Consider the following 23,259-nt stretch of genomic DNA (forward strand, 5'->3'; position numbering starts at 1 on the left):
TTAGTTAGAGCAAATATGTTCGGGTAATAAGCTGAATAATTTCGAGTAAAAGTTCGACTGACACATTAGAGCTGTCAGTGCTGGATTGCTGCTGAAGGCCATCCGCTGTGTATGCATGCGCCAGACTGCGGTTCAGTCGGCGACCCGCGCTAAAGCAGCGCGGGAGTGTGACATTACACGTGACCGGAGATTTTGCGTCCCCACCGCGACCATCCCCTCCCCCCCACACACACACCTGCGACACAGCAGGACAGGGTCAGAGAGGATGCTGTGAGTAAAGGCGCGAAGACGTCAACATGTCTGAAGGACAGGTAAGTTTATGATTTGTACGATCACTTCAATATATTCGAATGTTTATGTTTATGTATTGTTTGCAACTATATTATATCATAAAAATCGCGTTATTTTATGTCTCAAGCGCTTTTGATAATCGGCATAATCTCGAAGCTGCTTTGCAGAAAGTTCAGATTAATGTATCAAACTGACAATAATATTAGTTAGGGTAACTTTAACTGTAACGTTAAAGTTAGATTCTTACGATCGCGTTTTAAGCCAAACGCTGGAATTGCTAAGAGATTTTGCAATTTAACTGTACATTAAACGTTTACTGTATTTGCGTACATTTACGTATAATCTTCGTTTACTTTTGAAATATTGTTTGAATTCATGTTCTTGCCAGACTGCATATTTTTACCAAGATGTTTTGATCATTTTTGTTATTGTTAACGTTAGCGGCCTGCACGTGCAGCAGGCCTCTGGCCAGGCAAAATCTATTTACTTTATCCACAAAAATAGGAATGTTGTTCTTCAGTAATGCAAGAGACAATTTAAATTAATTCAGTACAATATTTCTAGTTTTATAAGGGAGTTTTCTAGATTAAAAAAAATGCTAATTTTCAGTCAAATGTCATGAATATGTCTAGTCTTATTTCACAGTGTTGAATATTTAATTATTGTCAAATTATACTACAGTATTGCAGTTGTAATGACAGTATAAGGTAATGTTAGAGCATGATGTTTGACTGATTATCACACTTGTGCTTGCAGGACGATAAAAGTGACAGATACTCTGGATGCACAGGTAAAGTTAAGATCATGAATTGTCCTGTTAGCTAGTACTCAAAATAATCCTTACATATAAGAATCATACTCCACTTTTTGAGCCAGACTAACCTGAGTTTAACTTTGTTAGAGCATAACCTTTAAAAAAAAGAAATATCCAGCATAATCGTGCATTATTTTAATGGTTAACTAAACATAGACATTATTTTTTAAGTGTTCTGTGTGTTGTTGATAAGGCTTTTGCTAAGTCTTCTGGATTTGTTATCCTATAGTGATATTTATTTTAAGGGTTTTAGAACTGTAACTAGTACAAGGAAACAAACCAAAAATGTATTGAAGTTTTACTGAAATGAATGTTTTACTTTAGTATGAACAGCCATATTGGCATTGTTCATTGTCAACCTGAATAACATTCCTGTCATCTGTGACAGAATTTGCAGTGGATGAGGTGACAGCTTGTGCTAAAGAAGAGACAAAGGTAAGCAGCCACTAGTGATTCATAGAACTGTATTTTTCAACATCTAAACTCTCCAAAGCCATCACAAGTCATTAGCCGCATTTCTATGGAGCTAGATTTGTTTTTTTATTATTCAATCAAAAATATTTAGTTTTAAAGTAAAATTAAGTATGTTGTAATTAAAAAATTAAAGATTTCAAATAAAAAACACGTTTAATTTAAAAAAATTGGCCAATGATAATAAAATATTTTGGATTGCAAAAATAAACACTTGTCCTATTATGCAGTTACCACAATTTTCATTGCATACTCATTAATTTTGCTCTCTTTTCTGCTGTCTTTTATTGCACATGTAGAATCTTTGCTTGCAGGTTGAAAGATTTTGCTTGTGAGTTGAAAAGTTTTGAACCCTTGAATGCCGGGGTTAAATTTGTGTCTTTATTACTCAAACAAACATATGAAGTTTGACCAAAACTAGGTAGAATGCAATTAAAAAATTAAAGATTTAAAATAATAAAAAAACATTTATTTAAAAAAATTCACACTGCAAAAAATAAACTATTGCCATGTTATGCGGTTACCACCAGATTAATGCACTGTGTGCTCATTTATTTTGCTTTCGGTTTTGTTTCATTTTTTGCAAATCTAAAATTTTTGCTTTTGAGTTGAAAAGTTTTGCGAGTTGAAAACTGCAGCTCAGTGGGCGGGATCTTCTGAAACACCTTATTCTATTAGTCATCTTGATTGAGGTCACAGATTGGCCACGCCCATTACATTTTCACGCGGTTGGAATGGACTGCCTTGCCTTCTGTGACAGGAGCGAGCTATGGCGAGCAGCAGGTCTTCTTCAAGGTAGGTTAACTGAAACTGTATAATAACTTGTGTATTACCATACATATTTCCCATCTAAATATGTTACGACTGCTAGTATTAAACTCTGTCTAGTCAGATTAGCTGTAAGTCCACCAATATAATCTGGATGCAGATGCGATGGAGAACACAGTTGTGCACGTCTCAGCTGTGCACATACTTTTGAACACATGTATTGTTTTATTTATATATATATATATATATATATATATATATATATATATATATATATATATATATCTTATATCTCTAATATATATATATATCTTGCACATATTTCATCTAATGTTAGTCAATCGAGAGTATTCATCAATATCACTGACTAGACAGAGTTTAGGAAAATGTGGATGGTAATATACAAGTTATTATACTTACCTTGAAGAAGACCTGTTGCTCACTCTGGTCACTAAAGGAGTCCAGTACAATCGCGTGAAAACGTAATATATATATATCATGAGATGGACTGTAAACTCATTTTTAAAAGGTAGATTCAGGTCGCTGCCACGATTTTATGTTAAATTATAGCTGACAGGCATTTTTGAACATTCCTACTACTACTGTATTATTACTTAAACCGTATACCGTATAAAAAATACGTATATGTTGGCAAATGCACTACTAAATAAATGTATCTTCTACACATATCTTCCACATAAAAATATAATTTATACAGACACATGCTATAGTGCTTTACTATACTGCAGTAAAGTGTATTATACCATTTATGTAACAGTATTTTTGTTATTAAAAGCTACAGCTGGGAAATATTTTAGCTGAATTAATAAAATAAAATAAAACATTTATATTTCTTCAATGCAAAATAAATTCCAGAAAGGGAAACAATAAATGTATAAAAAAATATATTTAAAATCACTTATAAAAAGTCAAAATCTACTATTGTCCAAATCCGACACAATTCCAGAAAATAATTCAACACACATCAGGTGGTGATTGAAGAGTTTAGTGAATAAATGTCTGGTCAGTCAGTGCAGATGTTGATGTCTAAGTAGACAATGCAGATGGAGACGCCTGTGGAATCATTGTGGATGTTGATTCGTTGATTTAAGACAGTGTAGATGTAAACGTCTGTGGAGTCAGCGCAGATGTGGACATCGGAGGAGTCAAAGCAGATGTTTTACGCCCGCTAAGACTGAGTGATCAACCTGTAAGGATAAATTGAAGAAACAGATGAGAAAATTGTTCTGATTAATGTAATATTTATAATCCACATATCTCTCGTGTCTATGTATTGTTGTTTTATAAATACATTTATTACTTTACAACTGATTTATACCAGTTCCTTTAAAGACCAAATATTTGCAATAATGCCTAAACAAATTATATAGCGAAGATCACCTGCAAACTGCCCTGTTACTTTTCAAAACGACTTCAACATTGTATATTGTGTTACTAACATTTGCAAACTCTTTACTAACATGGTTTATCACTCAGTAACTGAGCATTTTTTAAGGAAATCAGAAAGCTTATTATGAAGTGTGCACCTCTCCAACGTTAATTCTTTACTAACATAATTGTTCCTGATATATATATATATATCCAGTAAAATCATTAATTACTGCTTTGTAATAAACCCAAAGATGTTAGTAACACATCAGTTATAATGTTGGGTTAGTGGTAAGTCAGTTTACAAATGTAGCGTGTTGAAGTAGTGCACATTTTACAACAATGTTCCTAATTCCCTCAACTAATGCTTTGCTAGAGATAATTCATGTTAGTAAAAAGTCTACAAACATGAATGACATGCCTGTTGAAGAATGTGAGTTGTTCAGTATTTGCTGCATTAAGTAACATTGCTATTTGTATAAGTTTCCGTTAACAAAAATGTAGTATTACTGAATAAATGCTGTTTATTTAGTTATGTTATCTAGTCAGTGAACAAATACATTATTGTATTTGTCCATAAACATTGGCTAATTGCATCAAGCTGTTAATATAAGGAGATACAATAGAACATGACTAAGTTAACGTTAACAAAGTTTATGCTAAACAAACTCGTTCACCATCATTTTTTAACTTATGCATTAATATGTTTAGTTAACATTAACAAAGATTAATTATTGCTTAACAGATATCCTGTTCATAATTAATTCAAGTTAAGTAATGTATGAACTAACATTTATATGCGAAACGAAATATACTAAATAAATATTTGTCACGTTTGTAATGAAATATACATACACTGAGTTACTACATTTTCTGACAGTGGAGAATAAATATGATGCTCCAGTTCAAAGAGACAGTAGCTTTTGTCTGGAAACTGACTGAAGATTAATGGTTGCCGAGAATGTATCCCAGTCTGTTTGCAGACCTACTGTACACCTGGCCATCATCTACAGACAAAAAGCCTGACTTTAATGGTACATCAATGTATATTTTCCAAAATACACTGGCCTTGCGTTGCCCTTTACAACTGTACAGTACTGATGGCCGACAGCTAATGTTAGTTTATCGAGAGAATTCAAAAATATCACTGACTAGACAGAGTTTAATACTAGCAGTCGTAACATATTTAGATGGGAAATATGTATGGTAATACACAAGTTATTATACAGTTTCAGTTAACCTACCTTGAAGAAGACCTGCTGCTCGCCATAGCTCGCTCCTGTCACAGAAGGCAAGGCAGTCCATTCCAACCGCGTGAAAATGTAATGGGCGTGGCCAATCTGTGACCTCAATCAAGATGACTAATAGAATAAGGTGTTTCAGAAGATCCCGCCCACTGAGCTGCAGTTTTCAACTCGCAAAACTTTTCAACTCAAAAGCAAAAATTTTAGATTTGCAAAAAATGAAACAAAACCGAAAGCAAAATAAATGAGCACACAGTGCATTAATCTGGTGGTAACCGCATAACATGGCAATAGTTTATTTTTTGCAGTGTGAATTTTTTTAAATAAATGTTTTTTTATTATTTTAAATCTTTAATTTTTTAATTGCATTCTACCTAGTTTTGGTCAAACTTCATATGTTTGTTTGAGTAATAAAGACACAAATTTAACCCCGGCATTCAAGGGTTCAAAACTTTTCAACTCACAAGCAAAATCTTTCAACCTGCAAGCAAAGATTCTACATGTGCAATAAAAGACAGCAGAAAAGAGAGCAAAATTAATGAGTATGCAATGAAAATTGTGGTAACTGCATAATAGGACAAGTGTTTATTTTTGCAATCCAAAATATTTTATTATCATTGGCCAATTTTTTTAAATTAAACGTGTTTTTTATTTGAAATCTTTAATTCTTTAATTACAACATACTTAATTTTACTTTAAAACTAAATATTTTTGATTGAATAATAAAGAAACAAATCTAGCTCCATACATTTCCACTGTTGGGCTAGTGCGAGCCAGGGCTTTTATCGGGCCGGGCTGAGCCAATAGTCAGAGAGCTTGAGCAGTGAGGCTGAAATTATGTCGCGTTTCCACTGTCAGGCCAATGACTCGCAGTGCAGAATGCGAACCTATTAAATGCATTAAATGATGTATACGCATAGGCCTATGTATATTTATTCATTATATTAGTTTACTCGCTGGCCGACTGCTGGCATCGTGCATCGAGTGGTCTCGCCACTAACAGAGGGATGACCGAGCGCACCAGCCATAATATAAAACAAGAAGAAGGTAGTTTTGCTTTCGCTCACCCAAAAATGCTCTGTTTGCACGATTTGATTAATATCATCATCTCCAAATACTTTATAAATAATATTTCAAAACTCCTCCATTGTTTATTGTTTTTAGAAAATATCTTTTTTTCCAGATAGGCCTTTGTAAAATGAAAGTTAAAAATGGCTTGAAACCGTTTAATTTATTTGTATTATATATACCTAAATTGATATAGCTTTTATTTTATATTGGTTTATTTATTTAATGTTTTTATTATATACAATATTTCTTTAAATTAATTTAATATAGCTTAGGCTATTTTGTCTAGATGTAATATGATATTATTGTGTTGAGTTGATACGTAATTTGTACATAACAGCAGCAACGTATGTACGTAACATATTTTATATTATCTCCAAAATAAATATACCCAGCCGTTCACAGCATCTGCAGAGCAGTGAAGTGAGCACTCGTTCGTCGATCTCTCACACACACATACACGCATTTAAATATTTTTTATATGAAGGCGTATACAAAAACTTTAAATGAGGAACGCGAGAAAATTTATTTTTTGATTTCAAAGTGTAAAACAAAGGTTAGTTGTGTTAAATGATTTAATTTGATTGGTGAGTCTTATGTTAAGTATGATTTGTGTTTTCACCATGCCATCAAAACTTGTTATTTTCAGTTTGCAGTGCTCTCTAGTCAGCAATTGGCCCCCAAATTTGGTAGTGTGTTAGCATGCACTAGAGCACCTGTGCCAGATTTCAGCACTGTGTTTAGTATGCAGTCTAGACAGTGAGCCACAGTTATAGTTTACCCCAAAAATTGTATTTGTTTTCTATTTACTTAGCCTCAAAAGGTTGAAAACACAGTTTTTTCTTTTTAGCACAAAATAAGATATATATTTTTAAAATGTTACAAACTGGTAGCCTGTCATGACTACCAGCGATTCAGTGGCTGCAGATATACACATAATTTTAAGATGTCGTTGGTCTTGTCACTTCTGATTTCTAACTTGTGGCTTTTATTTGTAGCTTAACAAGAAAATACTTGGTTATGCTTCAGAAGAATCTTCATCAAGATCAGATATCAGTGAGGATGATTACGTGCCAGATACTGAAGAGTCTGACAGTAACACTTCAGAAAAAGTAGAGAGTTTAGTAAAAAAGATAAGTAATAATAAGAAAAAGGTAAAGTCAACTTCAAATGTTCCAGCATGTAAAAAAAGACGTGCGTCTCCTTCACAATCCTCTGCATCTGACAAACAGGACAGTTCACTTCAATCTTCTTCATCAGGAGAACATGAAGAATCACATTCACCCAATAATCTTAATGTGAATGTCATGATGCTCAAAAAAAAAAAAGATGGAGCCAGACTATATAACAAAAAGTTTTACTGCCTTTTCTGCTTCAAACCATTCAGTAAAATCGCACGTCACCTAGAGTCTAAACATAAAGATAAGCCAGAGGTGGCAAGAGCGATTGCTTTTCCGAAAGGCTCTAAAGAGCGAAAAATACAGCTGAGTTTGTTAAGGAATAAGGGGAACCGATGTCATAACGCTCAGGTACTCAGTGAAGGAAGAGGAACGGTGATTCCTAAACAACAATCCACTGCACCAGTAAATGCAAGTGATTATTTGCACTGCATTAACTGTTCAGCGTATCTGAAGAGAAAATCGCTATGGCGGCATATGCAAAGATGCCAGCTGAGCCAGAAAATTAACAAAATGAAGCCAGGGAAAACTCGTGTTCAGTCACTTTGCTCATATGCTGAACCTGTTCCAGACAGTATAAGTGAAAGGTTTTGGAAAATGGTGCTTGATATGCATGACGATGAGATAACCCATGTTGTCCGCAAAGAGAAAATCATACTGAAATTAGGGCAACATCTCTTCAATAAGCATGGCCATGATGTTACAAAGCATGAATACATCAGGCAAAAAATGCGTGAAACTGGACGTCTTGTCCTCGAAGGGAAAAAAAATGGTAAGCTGAAGGAGGTGTCTGATTTCTTTATTCCAGCTAATTTCCCTTATGTTATTCAAGCAGTTCACAGTGTAGCTGGCTTGAACGAAGAGACAAGCACATTTAAAACACCATCTTTAGCACTGAAGTTAGGGCACAACCTCAAGAAGATGGCCAGCATTATTGAGTGTGATGCCATGATGGCAGATGATAAGAATAGTCTTAGCAACGTGCAAGCCTTCAAGCAAATATGTGACACTAAATGGAGTGAGTGTGTGTCATCCCAGGCCCTTCGTAATTTGAGTGAAGTTAAATGGAACTGTCCACAGCTTCTTCCGTTTGCGGAAGATGTGAAGAAAATGCATCAGTATCTTGACTGCCAAAGTAAGGCATATCAAGCAAGACTTGAGGAAGAACAAAGTATGAAGCACTGGGCAGAACTTGCCAAAGTCACGCTTTGTCAGGTGATACTATTTAATCGAAGAAGGGAAGGAGAGGTGTCTAAGATGTCACTTAATTCGTTTACATTAAGGGACACATCCTCAACTCATCCGGATGTTGAGCTTGCTCTGTCCGATCTAGAGAAGTCACTTTGTAGTCATTTTCAAAGAATCGAAGTCCGAGGAAAACGTGGCAGAAAAGTCCCCATTTTACTCACTCCTGATATGGTCGTCTCAATGGAGTTGTTGGTGAAGACTCGCCGCAGCTGTGATGTGCCAGATGAGAACGTCTTTATGTTCGGAAGACCCCAAGCTCTCACTTTCTTCAGAGGATCTGACGTAATTCGTAACATAGCAAAAAGCTGTGGAGCAAAGCACCCCGAGGCATTGTCCTCCACCAAACTGCGAAAGCACATGGCCACTATGTCCAAGGTGCTAAACTTAAAAGAAAATGAAATGGATAACCTCGCAGATTTTTTAGGGCATGACATCAGGGTCCACAGGCAATATTACAGACTTCCTGAAGGCACATTGCAGCTAGCAAAAATTAGCAAAGTCTTGATGGCCATGGAACGAGGACAGCTTTCACAGTTTAAAGGACAGAATTTGGATGAAATCCAGATTGATCCCCAAGGTAAAGTATTCCCGGGTTATTACCGGGAACACCAGCATTAGTTATAGACAATTGTTGAATGTTATTCAAAAGTTGTTGCCTAATAATTTTGTCTGTTATAGAGAAACTTTTGCTGGACAGTGATGGATCCGAGTCTGAAGATGAGATTGAGTCAACTGGAAATGGTGCCTCACCTTCAAATTCAGCAGGTACTGTATGTGTAATGTGTGTTATTTGTTTTGTGCTTAGCAAGGAATAATGACCACAAACATAGTAAAATAAAAGCAAATGTATGGTTTATTGTCATGTATTGTCAGTGTTAAGGCTTGTACATGTCATGGAAGAAAAGTGAAATGAAACTCAGGATTAAATCATGTTTGCTACTCTCCATAATAATGTCCTCCTGCTGACATTGTTGTTGCTGTTGTGTTTATCATACAGCTCTTGGTGTTTAGACACCAGTGAAAAATGCAGCTCCACAGTCATCTTTCCTCTGTGCATTATCTTCATTGCATGAAAGTGAAAGTGTGTTCGCCTAAACATGGAGGATATCACTTCTGCTGTTTACACACATCATTCACTTTTCTTTTCAGCTTGCTTTTAGTTCCGAAAAAAAACATTAAGGACAACATATTCTTAAAGCACACAGCACAATAAGTGACAATTAAAATTATTATTTTAAACATTCTCATTAGTTATGATCTTATTAAATTCTCAATGTTCTTCAACTGAAGGGAAATGATGGGAAAGGTGGAAAATGGTACACATTACTTGGGAAAAAAAACTGGGTGTCATTGCTGTAGTCATGCACACAGTGAGACTGGAGACAGGATAAATCAAGAGACCAGGGGCCTCATGTACGAAGACTTGCGTGGAAATCATACTAAAACACAGAAAAAAATTCAGATGTATGAAACACTGCGTACGCCAAATCTCGCGCATATTCTGTTTGTACATCTGAATGAACGTGAAACTGAGCGCAACATGCACGAGCACAAAACCCCTCCCTGCCTCCTCCCCCGTATGAATATGCTAATGACTCTACTTTGGCAAAACCCAACGAAAAAGTAACGGCAAAATGAAGCAAAAAGAGGAACTTTGAACAGAATGTGAATGTGAGGTGCTGTTTTCGGAGGTAGACCAGAGAAAAACTGTTTTATTTGCAAGTTTGTCCTCCAGAATTAATAACAAAAGAAAAAAATAGAGTGGGAGAGTTTAGCTGATGCGGTTAACAAAGTTAGGTCTGAACATCGCACTGAGTGGAGCAGGTAATCATTATTGGCCTGTTGCTTATTTTAGAGTCTTTGTGTGCAGGTAGTGGTATTAATCTAGGAGAACACAGAAAACAATGAGACCAGGAGACAAAGGCACCAGGACACAAAGAACCAACAACAGCAAACAGGTAAGTAGCAATGGGTGAGTCAGGTAAGTTCATTGGTGTGAACCGTAGATCAAACTCTGGGTAAGAGCAGAGTGACTGTTTATAAAAGGAACTGATGAGGGAGCGCAGAGGTGCGATAAAAATGTAAGCAGGGGATTTTGATCGGATTGATTAGGATTCAGGTGGGGAAGGTGGCTGTGGTGACTGCCTGAGATTACAGTCTTCTCCAGAGGAGGCTCCTGATACCCTTATGTGATGTTGGGGACGGATGGAGCTGATGACATCTTTGGCCACTGGCATCCACTGTGCCACCAATACCAAGCTTGCAGGAGCCAGAGGGTCTTCTACTGCCTGGATGTCCCAGTAGGTTGTCATCTGTGCACAGAAGGGTTTGTAGGCAAAGATGTTATAAGACCGCTGTGATGTGCTGGCACTATTTGGCCAAGTTAAGGGAGTTAATCAGGATGTCTTCAATATAGACAATAACAAAACAATGGAGGAACTCACAAAACACCTTGCATAATGAAAGATGGCTGGGAAGATGGAGAGTACATACAGCATGACCTGGTACTTGCAGTACCAAAAGGGTTGACGAAAGCTGTCTTTTACATCTTCCAGTCGGTAAGTAAGGCAACTGGACTACCTGGGAGTTCAGTGTGTGGTATTTAATGCTCTTCAGCTGCTTCAGAACGCAGCAGCACGAGTGGTCTTTAATGAAGCTAAAAGAGCACATGTCACTCCGCTGCTCATCCGTTTGCACTGGCTGCCAGTTGCTGCTCGCATCAAATTCAAAGCTCTGATGTTTGCTTACAAAGCGACCTCTGGCTTTGCCCCTTCTTATCTGCTCTCACTTCTGCAGATGTATGTGCCCTCTAGAAACTTGCGTTCTGTGAATGAACGTCGCCTCGTGGTTCCATCCCAAAGAGGAAAGAAATCACTTTCCTGAGCTCTCGCGTTCAATCTGCCCAGTTGGTGGAATGAACTCCCTAACTGCATCAGAACAGCAGAGTCACTCGCTGTCATCAAGAAACCACTAAAAACTCAACTATTTAGTCTCCACCTTCCTTACTAATCTGCAATTGCCTCTCTGGCTCCTCCACTAATTAAAAAAAAAAATTACTAATGTTCTTGCTTCTTATACTTTCTTTACAGACCTGAAACTTGCCTACAGCACTTATTCACTGTTGCTCTTATAGTTGTGTAAGTTGCTTCCTTGTCCTCATTTGTAAGTCGCTTTGGATAAAAGCATCTGCTAAATGACTAAATGTAAAATGTAAATGTAATGCAATAATGGAGACTTCCATTGTTTTTGCCCACAAAGAAGAACCTGGAAGCAGGCAGTGAGATTGATGATTAAGTCCTCCACACACTCCTCCATAGCCTTGTGCTCTAGGCAGCAGCTGGATAGTGCAGTCCCATGTCTGATGAGATGGAAGATAAGGGGTTGCCCATTTACTAAAGACATCCTGTAATGCAGAATACTCTGATGCGACCACTGACATGATTTGGGTATCAGGATTCAACACTGGACGTGGGGCTTGATGAGGCAGTCTATGAATAAATGTCCAGGGGCAAGCAGAATAAACATACTTCAGCAGGTAGGTGGCATTCAGCTTCTGTGCTTGAGACGTGGGTAAGGTACACTTGCAAGAGATCTGGTACCGGAGTACAGGCAGCATAGGAGGCAAGCTCGTGAGTGGCGTTGGAGATATGGCAAGCAGATAGTGATTGGAATAGGCAATAGGCAGACACCATTACTCAATGGTGTTGTACATCATAATAGCAGAACGAATGTTTGGGTTCAAGCTTTGTTGATAGGTTCTAATGAGCACGGTCTCGTTCCACCCACTAGCTACTGTCAAAGTCTGGTGAGTGAAATTGCCAATGGTGGATGAACCTGGGTGGAAACAGAATAAATGTTTGGAGGTCGAGAGTGCTTCTGTGGCCATACTGAAAGCTTTGAAGGATTGGTTAGCGAAATGAACAAATGTGTTGACAATAACAGGTAAGTAGCAATGGGTAAGTGCAGAGTAATTGCTTATAAAGGAAACTGATGAGGGGTGTAATTAATCAGTTATTAGGGGACTGTGGTCAGGTGTACTGGGATTCAGGTTGGGGAGGTGGCTGTGACAACGGTCTGATATTGGTATTTAGGAGTTATTATTGAAAAATCTTGTGCTAAAAGAGATGTATTGTTTTTCAGAGAAATCAAAGAAGTCTGCTGAGGTTGGACAACACCAAGAACCATCAAAAGGTAATGAGATTTAAATAAAAAAGATGCTTTAAAAACTTCTGACGTTGTTATAATTGTGAATAAAATTCATTCTGTGCACTGCTTTTATGATTTGCCCTTTACTTGCTTTCATTATTTTTCTAATCTATATGTTCTATATTATATATTTTTATATCCTGAGGATGAAGTGAAAATATGTTTTGTTTCGACTGCTAATATTTTCTTAAATACATGTGTGACACATTTACTGGTAATTTACTTAGTAGGTATTCTGTGCCATTACTGAATAATGTTCTCAGTTGTACTCGTATGTTTGTAGGAGGCAAGAATCCTAAAAAACTGCAGCCGACTAGCAAGGACTTGCAGGAACCGCACAGAACAAAGAGTAAGCTGTTTTTTAAAATGTCTTCTGAAATAAGTTGCCCTTTCTGTTTTTCTTCTAAAGTTTATTCATGTACATGCAAGGTAGACGTCACAAACGGATTTCCTTCTAGTCATTATCCATGAATTCAATCAATACTGCCTGCTCCATACTGCGGGCACTTTTATATAGGGGCAGCAGTAATATTACATATACTGTTTAATTAAAGCCTTAAATCATGTTGTTGACTCACAAAGTTGATGCAGAATCACAAAAAAGTGCTGCATTTGCAGGTACAGTACAGTAAAAAAGTCATAATTAGTCATTTTTTAGCTACTGCTTTTGATCTGTCAAACCTTAGAATCGTATGTAAATGTGGTTTTCTTTGCAGCTGCTTAACTGATTTGAATGTAAACAAATAAAAATCAGTTTCTGAAATTATCTGATTTTTGATAGCATAACATATTCGTTAGCATATGAAAAGTGGCCTGCATGCAGAAGCTCACAAATAACTATTAGCTAAAAATTTTAGACATCTTGCTGTAATTTATGAGAATAGTTAAACTTACATGGTGACTAATTGCAAGCATTTTTTTCCTTTTATTGCTGGGTGATGTAAACATGACAGATTGTCAGCCATCAACTAAATTTTAGCAAAAATGTGTATACAACTTTAAAAACAATGAGACACACTGAAGACCATGAATTAGTTTTATTTGGTCTTTAAGTCTTTTTTTCACTAATTATGTTTTAAATTTTATTCAGGATCTTCACAAAACGAGCGAAGAAGGTGGTCTGTGGAGGAGATCAAGGCCGTGGAGAAGACAATGATGGAATTCATAATGTCTGGAAAGGTTCCTGGTAAAGCCCAGTGCATGAACTGTATCGAAAGTTCCCCAGCAGCACTTCAAAATAGAAGTTGGGAGGGGGTGAAATTTTATGTAAAAAATCGCATTGATTCCCTAAAGAAAAAATTGTGAAAGGTAAGGACCTTCATCTAATTATTTTTTTTCGTGTTTGCCGGAAGAAAGAAAATATATTACTTAAAAAAATGTGAGAGGTAGGTGAAAGGGCCTTCACCACTGTTTTTTTTTCATGATTGTTGAAAGCAAGTTTGATTTCGTTAAAGCAAAAAAATGTAAAAGGGCCTTCACCAGTTTTGTCTTTGTTAAAGGCAACATGTATGTGAATCTTGTTTAAGCAAACTCAACATGCATCTGCTTAAAGAGCAGTATACTAAAACTTTCACGTTAACATTTAAATAAATGTTTAAAACACTAAAACACTTCCGAGTTGTATTGAGTTTTTACATTCTCGTAAATTTGGCTATGTCTCCGTTAATTTTTATGCGTATCTCAGAATATCTAATAAAAGAAATGCTTGATAGAATGCCAAGATGCTCATACATTATTTAAATGCACATTAAAACAACATATGTGTACAACTGAGCAGGATAAACATTTTATTTTATTTAAAAAAAGCTAAGACTTTTTTCTGTTTACACCCTTAGAAATGGTCTATTGTAATATAACATAGAATAAACAGAGAATGCAAGATAAAAGTAAAATTCAATAAAATATAAATGCACACAATTTTCCCTTATAAATAACTCTTTAATAGTTGTCTAAATGTAATTTGTAGTCTTACAGTGACTTATTATAAAAATATGATAATATACTGGTATGTCATATTGACACCTGGTGGTTCCTTGTGGTAAGACAAAATAGCGACGTCCCCACAAGAATAGAAAAACCTGACAAAAATTCATTTTTTTAAACTTCAGAATTCTTGATAAAAAATTATTGTTTTTATGATAGAAAAATCCCCTGGACACATATGAGTTAAAATTATGGCTTAATTGTATTTAGAAATTGCTGTCCCCATATGTAACCTTCTAGTCACAAGTCCCCATGGGGCACAAAAACAAGTATGTGTGTGTGTGTGTGTGTGTGTGTGTGTGTGTGTGTGTGTGTATACGTGTTTTTGTGACATATCAAGAAACAAATCTGTAAAATGACATGGGTATGACACAGGTATTACAAAAAGGAGGTGAAATATTAGGACATTGGTGACGTCCTCATTTCTCAAAATGCTTATGAGTCCTACAGAATGAGTCTAATCAGAGAGTAAAGCTGCATGCAGTCTCCTGTGATGGTTGGGTTTAGGGGTAGGGTGGGGTGAGGGCAATATAATATGCAGTTTGGACAGTATAAAATGAATGTAAACCTATGTAATTTCCCCACTTTTCACAAAAAAAAATGTGTGTGTGTGTGTGTGCGTGTGCGTGCTTGCGTATGTGCATGTGTGTGTTTGTGTGTATTTGTGTTCTTTGAGGATGAATTATCAAAAAAAAAAAAAATCACAACAAAAATATGCAGTATATGCCAAAATATAATAATTAGTTTTTTTTAATAATTATTTACATTTATATAATGTTATTTTTACCTCTCATTCTGACCCTCTTAGTGAAACGGCCTGATTTTACCAGAATTTTGCCAGAATAGCAAAGTCCACTAAAGGAGGTCGAGCCTTCCCATTTATGGCCCCTATACTCTGGAATAGCCTTCCTGATAATGAGTGAGGCTCAGGCACACCCTTTCAGTTCAAAATTAGATTAAAGACCTGTCTTGCTTTACATGTTTGTTTCTATGTGTGTTTATACAACTGCTATTGATATTTAATCAGATGCCCTCGTTTTCCATTATTCCGCGATCTCTGAATTCTACGCAAAATAAAAAAATGTTGCAAATTCTTTTTTCTTTTTTCAATCCTGCAAAATTCTTAATTAACCGCAAAATGAATCGCAAAATTGAAAAAAAAAAAAAATGTAAATAATCTTATAAAATGTCCAGTTCCAAACCATATAATTAAATTATATTTATTTCAGTTTGCAATTAATTGCTTTGCATGACTTACATACGCAGCGCATGTAATGTATTTGAGTGTCTCTCTTTGAATGACATCTCACTTGCCCCCTCACAATCATTTCATTACATGGAGGGGGCAGGGGAGTTTTCAGCTTGTGCAGTAAGCAGATGCAGATAAAGCGCGAGTGATTTACATGTAGTCATAGCAAAGATGAGATCTAGACATCTAGTGGTGAGAATTGGACATGCTTCAGACTGTAAAAGAAAGTTGGAGCAAAGGGACCAATGGAACAACAGATGGAGATTGGTTCACAGATGATGGCCACATGACGTGACTAAATTGAAGGACAGTAACTGTGCTTTACCAACACAATCTCACGTACTTCGCAACTTTTTGATTTCGTGGCTAATTGGTATGAATTCGTACAATCTAATTCGTACAATTTAGTACGATTTGCTTATCACCCAATGACGGTTGGGGTTAGGGGTGGGGTTGGGTGTCACGCCTCTTTTTAAAATCGTACATTTTCATATGACTGAACTCGTACAAATTTGGACGAATCAGCCACTAAACTGTCCAAACGTAAAATACTAACATTTCCTTGTGAGATCAGTCTGGCTTTACATGTATGGCTTGTATTATGATGTTCGTCAAACAGATACGTTTTTGTTTAACTATTTTCCTGCAGTTAACGAGAGAAAAATGATTCCTTGCGATGAGTTTTAGGACAATCCATGTTTTAGGTGTATTATGGTAGGAGAAACCCTAATGCATGTCTTATGTGTGTAACGATGTCCGATGCTCCGGTGAGTGAATTCTGAGAGAAAGATTGTAGATAAAAATAAGAGTTATATAAACATACTTTGGCTTAATACCTACCATTTTAAATCTTGTCTTGACAAGAGACTAAAATAAAGAAGCTGTATTTTTATGATTTGTGTCGTTGCCATTTTTATTTTTTTTTATTTTTTATCGTGAAATTGTCTGCAAAATGTGGGAATTACCACAACAAAATTAATTTTTATCACACACAAAGAATAATAATAATAATAATAACTAGGGGGTCTGTTTAATATATCTTGTTCAAATACACTTTAAACATCAGCTATGATAATTGTTTTTTTCTCAATTTCCACCAGAGGATACTCATCCACAGGCCTCTAAAGATTGTGCAGCACCATTGATGTGAACCAAGACCTGTGAAGAGATCATGCCAACCATAGAGGACTTCGAGGACATATCATACAAAGAGATAAAGAGTGGATGCCTACTTAGATAATAATAACTTAGATACTTAGTCTACTGTTGCCTGAAATCATGCTTGCAACTTTGGGTGAGTGACTTGGTACTCACAGCCCAGCCAATCACTGCCAGCAGATTCAAAGATTAATATGGAAATGCCTATGAGCGGAACAGTCTGATCTGCTTTAAGGAAGCTTCGGAGGAAAATGGAAGAAAAAAAAAAAAGTGAGACTGATTGAACACGAGACCGAATATGGATTTGTGAAAGTGCCAGCTGAAATAAGCATTTGCCACCATGTGATGATTTTTGTTTGATATTTGTGATGATATTGGTTAACTACTCGAGTATGTACTACATTTAAATGTAAAATTTACTACACGACCATTACAAACGAAGTAGCTTCTATACAAAATTAATGTAACATAAATGGATCTCAGATGTACTACATTACACTACATTATCACATGACCTAGACGCATCAGTTGCGTCACTTCACTTCCATTACAATTCTCTCGCTTGGTATCATGAAAAAAAACACCCATCAGATGCACACTTCAGAACAGGCTCAACCTGTGCAGTGCACATGCCCTTTTTAGTCTGGGATAGAAAGTGCCCTTCCAAAATAATCTGGAGTTCCCAAGCGACAACCCCCCCCCCCAACCCCCGCCCACTCTTCACTACGCTACAACTACCCCCTCGCCATATCCTGTGTGTAAATGAGAGACAGTGTGGTGTTTGTGTGTTTATACAAACAGCTTGATTTAGCCTCCCCCTAAAATCTAACACTGTTTATGGAAAGCATTGTCAATGCACCGTGATGCACCGAGATGTCGAATTGAACCGAATCAATGCCATGATAATCGTAACCGTAGGTTCACACCTCTAATTCACATAAAGCAGTGGTCACCAAACTCGTTCCTGGAGGGCCGGTGTCCTGCAGATATTAGCTCCAACCCTAATCAAACACACCTGAACAAGCTAATCAAGGTCTTACTAGGTATACTTGAAACATCCAGGCAGGTGTGTTGAGGCAAGTTGGAGCTAAACCCTGCAGGGACACCGGCCCTCCAGGACCAAGATTGGTGACCCCTGACATAAAGCATCATGGGGCATAGGATAAAGGTGGAAGACAATTTAAAAGTTGAAACTTGCAGGATATTTTAATAGAACAAAGACCTCGGATAATTCAAAAGATCAAGGCAAATTTGAGTGCTCTTGTCATGACCCCTTTAAGACATTTACAAGTCAGAGCATGTTTCTAGTATTAACGATTGCAGTTAAATGTGTTTGTTATGAAGGAGATGTTCTTATTTGAGGTTTGTTTATGTTTTAGATGTTTTAGTTTGATCAAATAGATGTCATAATTGTTTGACTAGCAAAAGAAAAAAAAGCTGTTAAAACACTCATTTATATTCTCCCTTTGCTCCGACATGCACTGTGACAGAATATTGATTCATCAGCGTGGTATTATTAATGATACATTTTCTTTCATGTCTGATATTGATATGCAAGACAAATTTTACTTGCAACACCTTGAAGTTGTGACTTTTAGATTACCATGATTAATTATAAATAATTTTGAAAAAGAGCAATATTACGACACATCAAAGACATTTTACTCTCAAAGCATACATAATGAAGCCTAGAAGCGTAATTTGGAAAAAAGCAACATTAAGTCATTTGTTTTCAGGGATAGTTTTCTGTGATTTGTGATGACAGAATGTGTGTGTCAAGGGATGTGGCAGAATTTAACTATACAAATACACAACTCGTGAAGACGGAAGTTAATAGGAATTTTTTGAGCTCCATAGCTCTGCCCACGTATATACATTTAGTGTTACATAATAAATTAGCAGTGCATGAAAAACATGGTAATAAAGTGTCAGAATTCAGAATCAGTTTGATTCATGCATTGATAATTGTTCATCTGATTTATGACATTATGTGTTATGAACTGATATCGTTTATATAAAGATGTTTTCCAATGCAGCATATTAATTATATAACAGATTCCTTTTCAAATAGATATCTTATCTTGTTATTTATTTTATTTTACCCTAGAATTTTATCAGATTATTAAATTTAAAGGGTCACGAAACACCAAAACCCATTTTTTGAGCTGTTGACAGTCGTATATGTGTCCCACACTGCTAAAAACACTATTAGGACACCTATATTTCACTAAAAAGTATAAATTGGTTGTTTTTGCGTTATTTCAAGCAAATTCGTACTTCCTGTTTGAAACAAATTTTTGAAGCTGCGTCACGGTCATGACATAATAGCGTTGTATTCCAGCGTGCAGACTGGACGTCTTAGCCAGAGTGAGTCTTATTACGTCTTACAGTGTGTTGCATTAATGCATGAGTAAGGCTTGGTTCAAATCAATCAGCGCGCTCTATTGTGCAACTTCATTAATATTCATTACTGTCACCGTGTTACACCACAGAGACGCCACGTTGTGTTGGCAAAACAAGCGTGAAGTGTTGCTTTTATAGTTTGCTGCCATTAAGTTTCGTTTTCATTTTCTCTCTGTGAGAGCTCATCTGGATCACGTGTGGATTAACAGTGTATGCGACGCTCGACAACAATAACTTATGTGTCTAAGGAGGATTATTGTTTACCTGAGAGCTGTTCTCATCTGCAAACGCTGAAATCTGGATTCGCTTGTAGTATTCTCTTCATAAAGACGAGGCTCTAGTTGCTGATGATTGTCCTGTCTCTACAGATTTGGTAAGTGAGCGACCAGTGCTCTTTGTTTATTCAGTTTGTTCGTATCGACTTAAGTTAACTATTGCACTGAGTGCAAATATGTTAGCACCACATTTTGTGACCGGAATAACAAACGCGGCTTTCTGACACTACCTGCCGTGTGCATCTAAGTTTCCGGGAAATGCAGAGTTTTTTTTTTTCTCTCATTCGCCGTGCGGTATCAAACATTGCATGAAAAATACACGCTTAGAGCAGATCCTCGAATCAAATATCTCGTTTGTCGCGAGGGGCATGAATGAATTTCCTGAATGAAAGAGCCAAACTGCAGTTAAAGTCCAACATTTAATAATTTGGCAAATAATTCGACTACAGATGTCCATGTAGGTTAAACACCATCACTTTCTCCTGTGTGTATTTTGACTGAAACTCGCGCGTGCCCAAATAGACACTCCCACACCCTCCCACTTTAGTTCCTCCGACACTCCCCCCTAAACAGAGCTGGACACGCCCACTTTTCTGACTTTTTCCAAAGTAGAGGTGTGAAAACACCCTGCTGAAACGAGGGGGTTTCATGGCCCTTTAAGCTATAAGATACAGTGGGTACGAAAGTATTCAGACCCCTGTAAATGTTTCACTCTTTGTTAAAATGCTGCCAATAGCTAAAATGAACAATGAAAAAAAAATCACTCTACATCTAAACAACTTACAACATAAATAAAAAAGAAAACACCAACTACTAGTTAATTAAACATAAATTAAAGAAAAAAGACAAATCCCAAAACCACATTACAAAAACTAATAGAAATGGGTTGTTCAATTATTTTTTTTCATTCAATTTTATTTATAAAGCACTTTAAAACAAGACAGTTAACCAAAGAGCTGACAACAAAGAGGAAAACAAAGCGTAGCACATTCTTTAAAATACAAATATTTGATTGTTGATTATTATAATCAAAAACCAAGAAACAAAAAATGTTCATTTAAAATAAAACATTATGTATAGTATAGTAGTATCAAAATTGTTCTAATAGTTAAAAATGTAAGCAAGAATAAAATACTTGTTCAATTAACAAATTATTAATATTCTTTCCTTAAGAAACTAATATATGAGTACACCCCACACAAATTCATATTTTTAATTAATGTTGTATATAAGATGCTATACGTGTGCATATGTATTCGCTTAGTCAGTGCCGAGCCAAATATGGAGCTAATCTAACAAAATAACTTACGATAATGGTCCAAAAATAAGTACACCCAAATGTTCACATTAGAAAAAAATATCAAATAAAAATGTTAACAAGGTACTAAAATATATATAAAATATAGTAAGATATAGTATATCAATGATGCTAAAATACCTTGAAATACCTTCAGAAAACTAAACTGAAGATCTTCAGAGCTAAAGTCTTTGTGTAAAGGCTGATTTATACTTCTGCGTCAAGCGCATGCTTTTGCGCCGGTGCAGCCTTTGTGCGGTCGCTTAACCCTTGGCATGGCTGACGCTGACACGCACCTCTCAAAAAACTTTACTAAAGGTCACAAGCTCTGTAACTGGTCAGCTTGGTAGCTGTGCCGAGTGTGGGTGGTGCTGAGAGACTTATGAAGCAATTGTTTACAAGTGTTGAGTCCTGTAAAGGAGCTCCAGATGTAAACTTGTTTTGTGTTTACCTTATGATAAAAGTTGTGGCACTTCCACCTGTTCCCGCCTTTGAATGAGCGAGTTTTATCTAGTTGTAGTGTTTAGAAAACATAAAAACCTACTGCCAGTTAGCCTTTCAGAAGTATTATTGCAGAGCAACACAAATATTACGCAGAAGTACGACTATGCGCAAGGCAGGTGTCATGGGTCACGTCCCTCCACATCACCACCAAAGGCGCTCAATATAAATCAACAGCCTGTGCAAAAAAAATAAAAATAAAAACCACAGCACTGATGACCACAAGGTCTCCCATAAACACCCTCCTAAACCACAATCTCTCCGGAATGTCCATTCGGGTCATTAAAGCGATGGCCTTTTAAACGAACGCAACGGCTCAACCTCATCCTCAAAAGATGAGACTAATGCATCGCTTTATATAGACCGAGTCTATAATTCACGAGCCGCTATAACATTATTATCTGCTTTGTCTTGTCAAACTGAGTGGAGTTAAATATCTGCTATAGCAGTCATTAGTTTAAAACCCATTTACCTTCCTCTCCCCCTCTCAACTCTGAGATATGATAAAGCCCCAATTAATAATTCAGCCTAATTAAACACTCATATTTAAAGAGGGCTAGGTCGCCGTATGCTTACTAGCTATTAATTGTTCCTGGCAGAGCCGCATTAGTATTCATATTTCTCGCTCGCACATTTCTGTTTTATTTCGGGCCAGATGAGGGACGGACTGCAGGTTGACATTGTTGTGCGCTGACAAATAAAGCCTAAATGAGTTAATTGTGTTTTCTACAAACTGATGTACATGATGGCAAAAGTCAAAGCCAAGCGCGCTTCAGTGTTTTCACCTGCAAACTGCACTTAAAGCTGGGAAACAGAATGCCACGCTGAGGTGACATTTACTTGTGACTAATACTTTATGTGTGAAAGAGGTAATAACAGCCTGCTTGCCTGTTTTGGTTAAGCTCATTTACTCAGATGACATGGAAGGCATATTTTGCGGACACCTTAATGTGACCCAATACTGTAATGTAATTGAATGTATGTAGAATGCATTGTTTTATTTTCATGAGGTAAAAAAGTAAACCAATGTTTGTGCATGGACAGCAGCCTTATTAGTGATTGTACATCTTGTTACCTTTCTTGTTAAGGCTTTGCTTGTTTTAATGATCTCAAAAAAATTAAAATGGTTGATCTATATACTAATATCCACCTAAACATTGTTTATATTAGAGGAGACGTGAATTACTGTTCATTTCATTTAATTTTTCTTCGACATTGTCCCTTTATTTCAGGGGTGTCCAAACTCGGTCCTGGAGGGCCAGTGTCCTGCATATTTTAGTTGCAACCCCATTTAAAAACATCTGAACTAGCTAATCTAACTCATTCTAGGTATACTAGAAACTTCTAAGCAGGTGTGTTAAAGGAAGTTGGAGCTAAACCATGCAGGACACCGGCCCTCCAGGACCGAGTTTGGACACCCCTGCTTTATTCATCAGAGGTTGCCAGAGCAGATTGAACCATCAAATTATCCAGCATATCTTTTACACACCGTATGCCCTTCAAGCCGCAAGCCAGTACTGGGAAACCCCTTACACAAACACACACACACACACACACACACACACACACACACAGACACAAACACACAAACACACACACACACCTTTTTGGACTGCATGGGGAGAACATGCAAACTCCACACAGAAATCCCAACTGGCCCAGCAGGGACTCGAACCAGCGACCCTCTTGCTTTGATTTGACAGTGCACTGAGCCAC

The 23,259-nt window shown here is 36.7% G+C and overlaps 1 protein-coding gene and 1 long non-coding RNA gene across 4 annotated transcripts; both read left to right on the top strand.

Moving 5' to 3' along the window:
• The first annotated feature begins 258 nt into the window (after window positions 1-258).
• LOC141377580 (uncharacterized) lies at window positions 259-15,347 on the top strand. Of its 3 annotated transcripts, XM_073922187.1 has the most exons (8): window positions 259-311; window positions 1,048-1,081; window positions 1,494-1,540; window positions 7,044-9,048; window positions 9,150-9,236; window positions 12,612-12,662; window positions 12,961-13,026; window positions 13,768-15,347. In XM_073922187.1, the coding sequence occupies exons 1-8, from the start codon at window positions 297-299 to the stop codon at window positions 13,980-13,982; spliced, it is 2,520 nt and encodes an 839-aa protein (XP_073778288.1). In that variant the 5' UTR covers window positions 259-296; the 3' UTR covers window positions 13,983-15,347. The 3 variants fall into 3 exon arrangements, with proteins under 3 accessions (XP_073778288.1, XP_073778289.1, XP_073778290.1); XM_073922188.1 differs by lacking the exon at window positions 7,044-9,048 and having other exon boundaries at window positions 13,768-14,795; XM_073922189.1 differs by lacking the exons at window positions 7,044-9,048; window positions 9,150-9,236 and having other exon boundaries at window positions 13,768-14,795.
• Window positions 15,348-16,056: 709 nt separating this feature from the next.
• LOC141377589 (uncharacterized) lies at window positions 16,057-21,724 on the top strand. The gene is made up of 2 exons (XR_012389963.1): window positions 16,057-19,202; window positions 20,407-21,724. It is a non-coding gene; the product is annotated as an uncharacterized lncRNA (long non-coding RNA).
• The last annotated feature ends 1,535 nt before the right edge of the window (window positions 21,725-23,259 follow it).

The sequence above is a fragment of the Danio rerio genome, chromosome 14, assembly GCF_049306965.1.
Source record: "Danio rerio strain Tuebingen ecotype United States chromosome 14, GRCz12tu, whole genome shotgun sequence".
In the NCBI taxonomy this organism is placed as follows: Eukaryota; Metazoa; Chordata; class Actinopteri; order Cypriniformes; family Danionidae; genus Danio; species Danio rerio.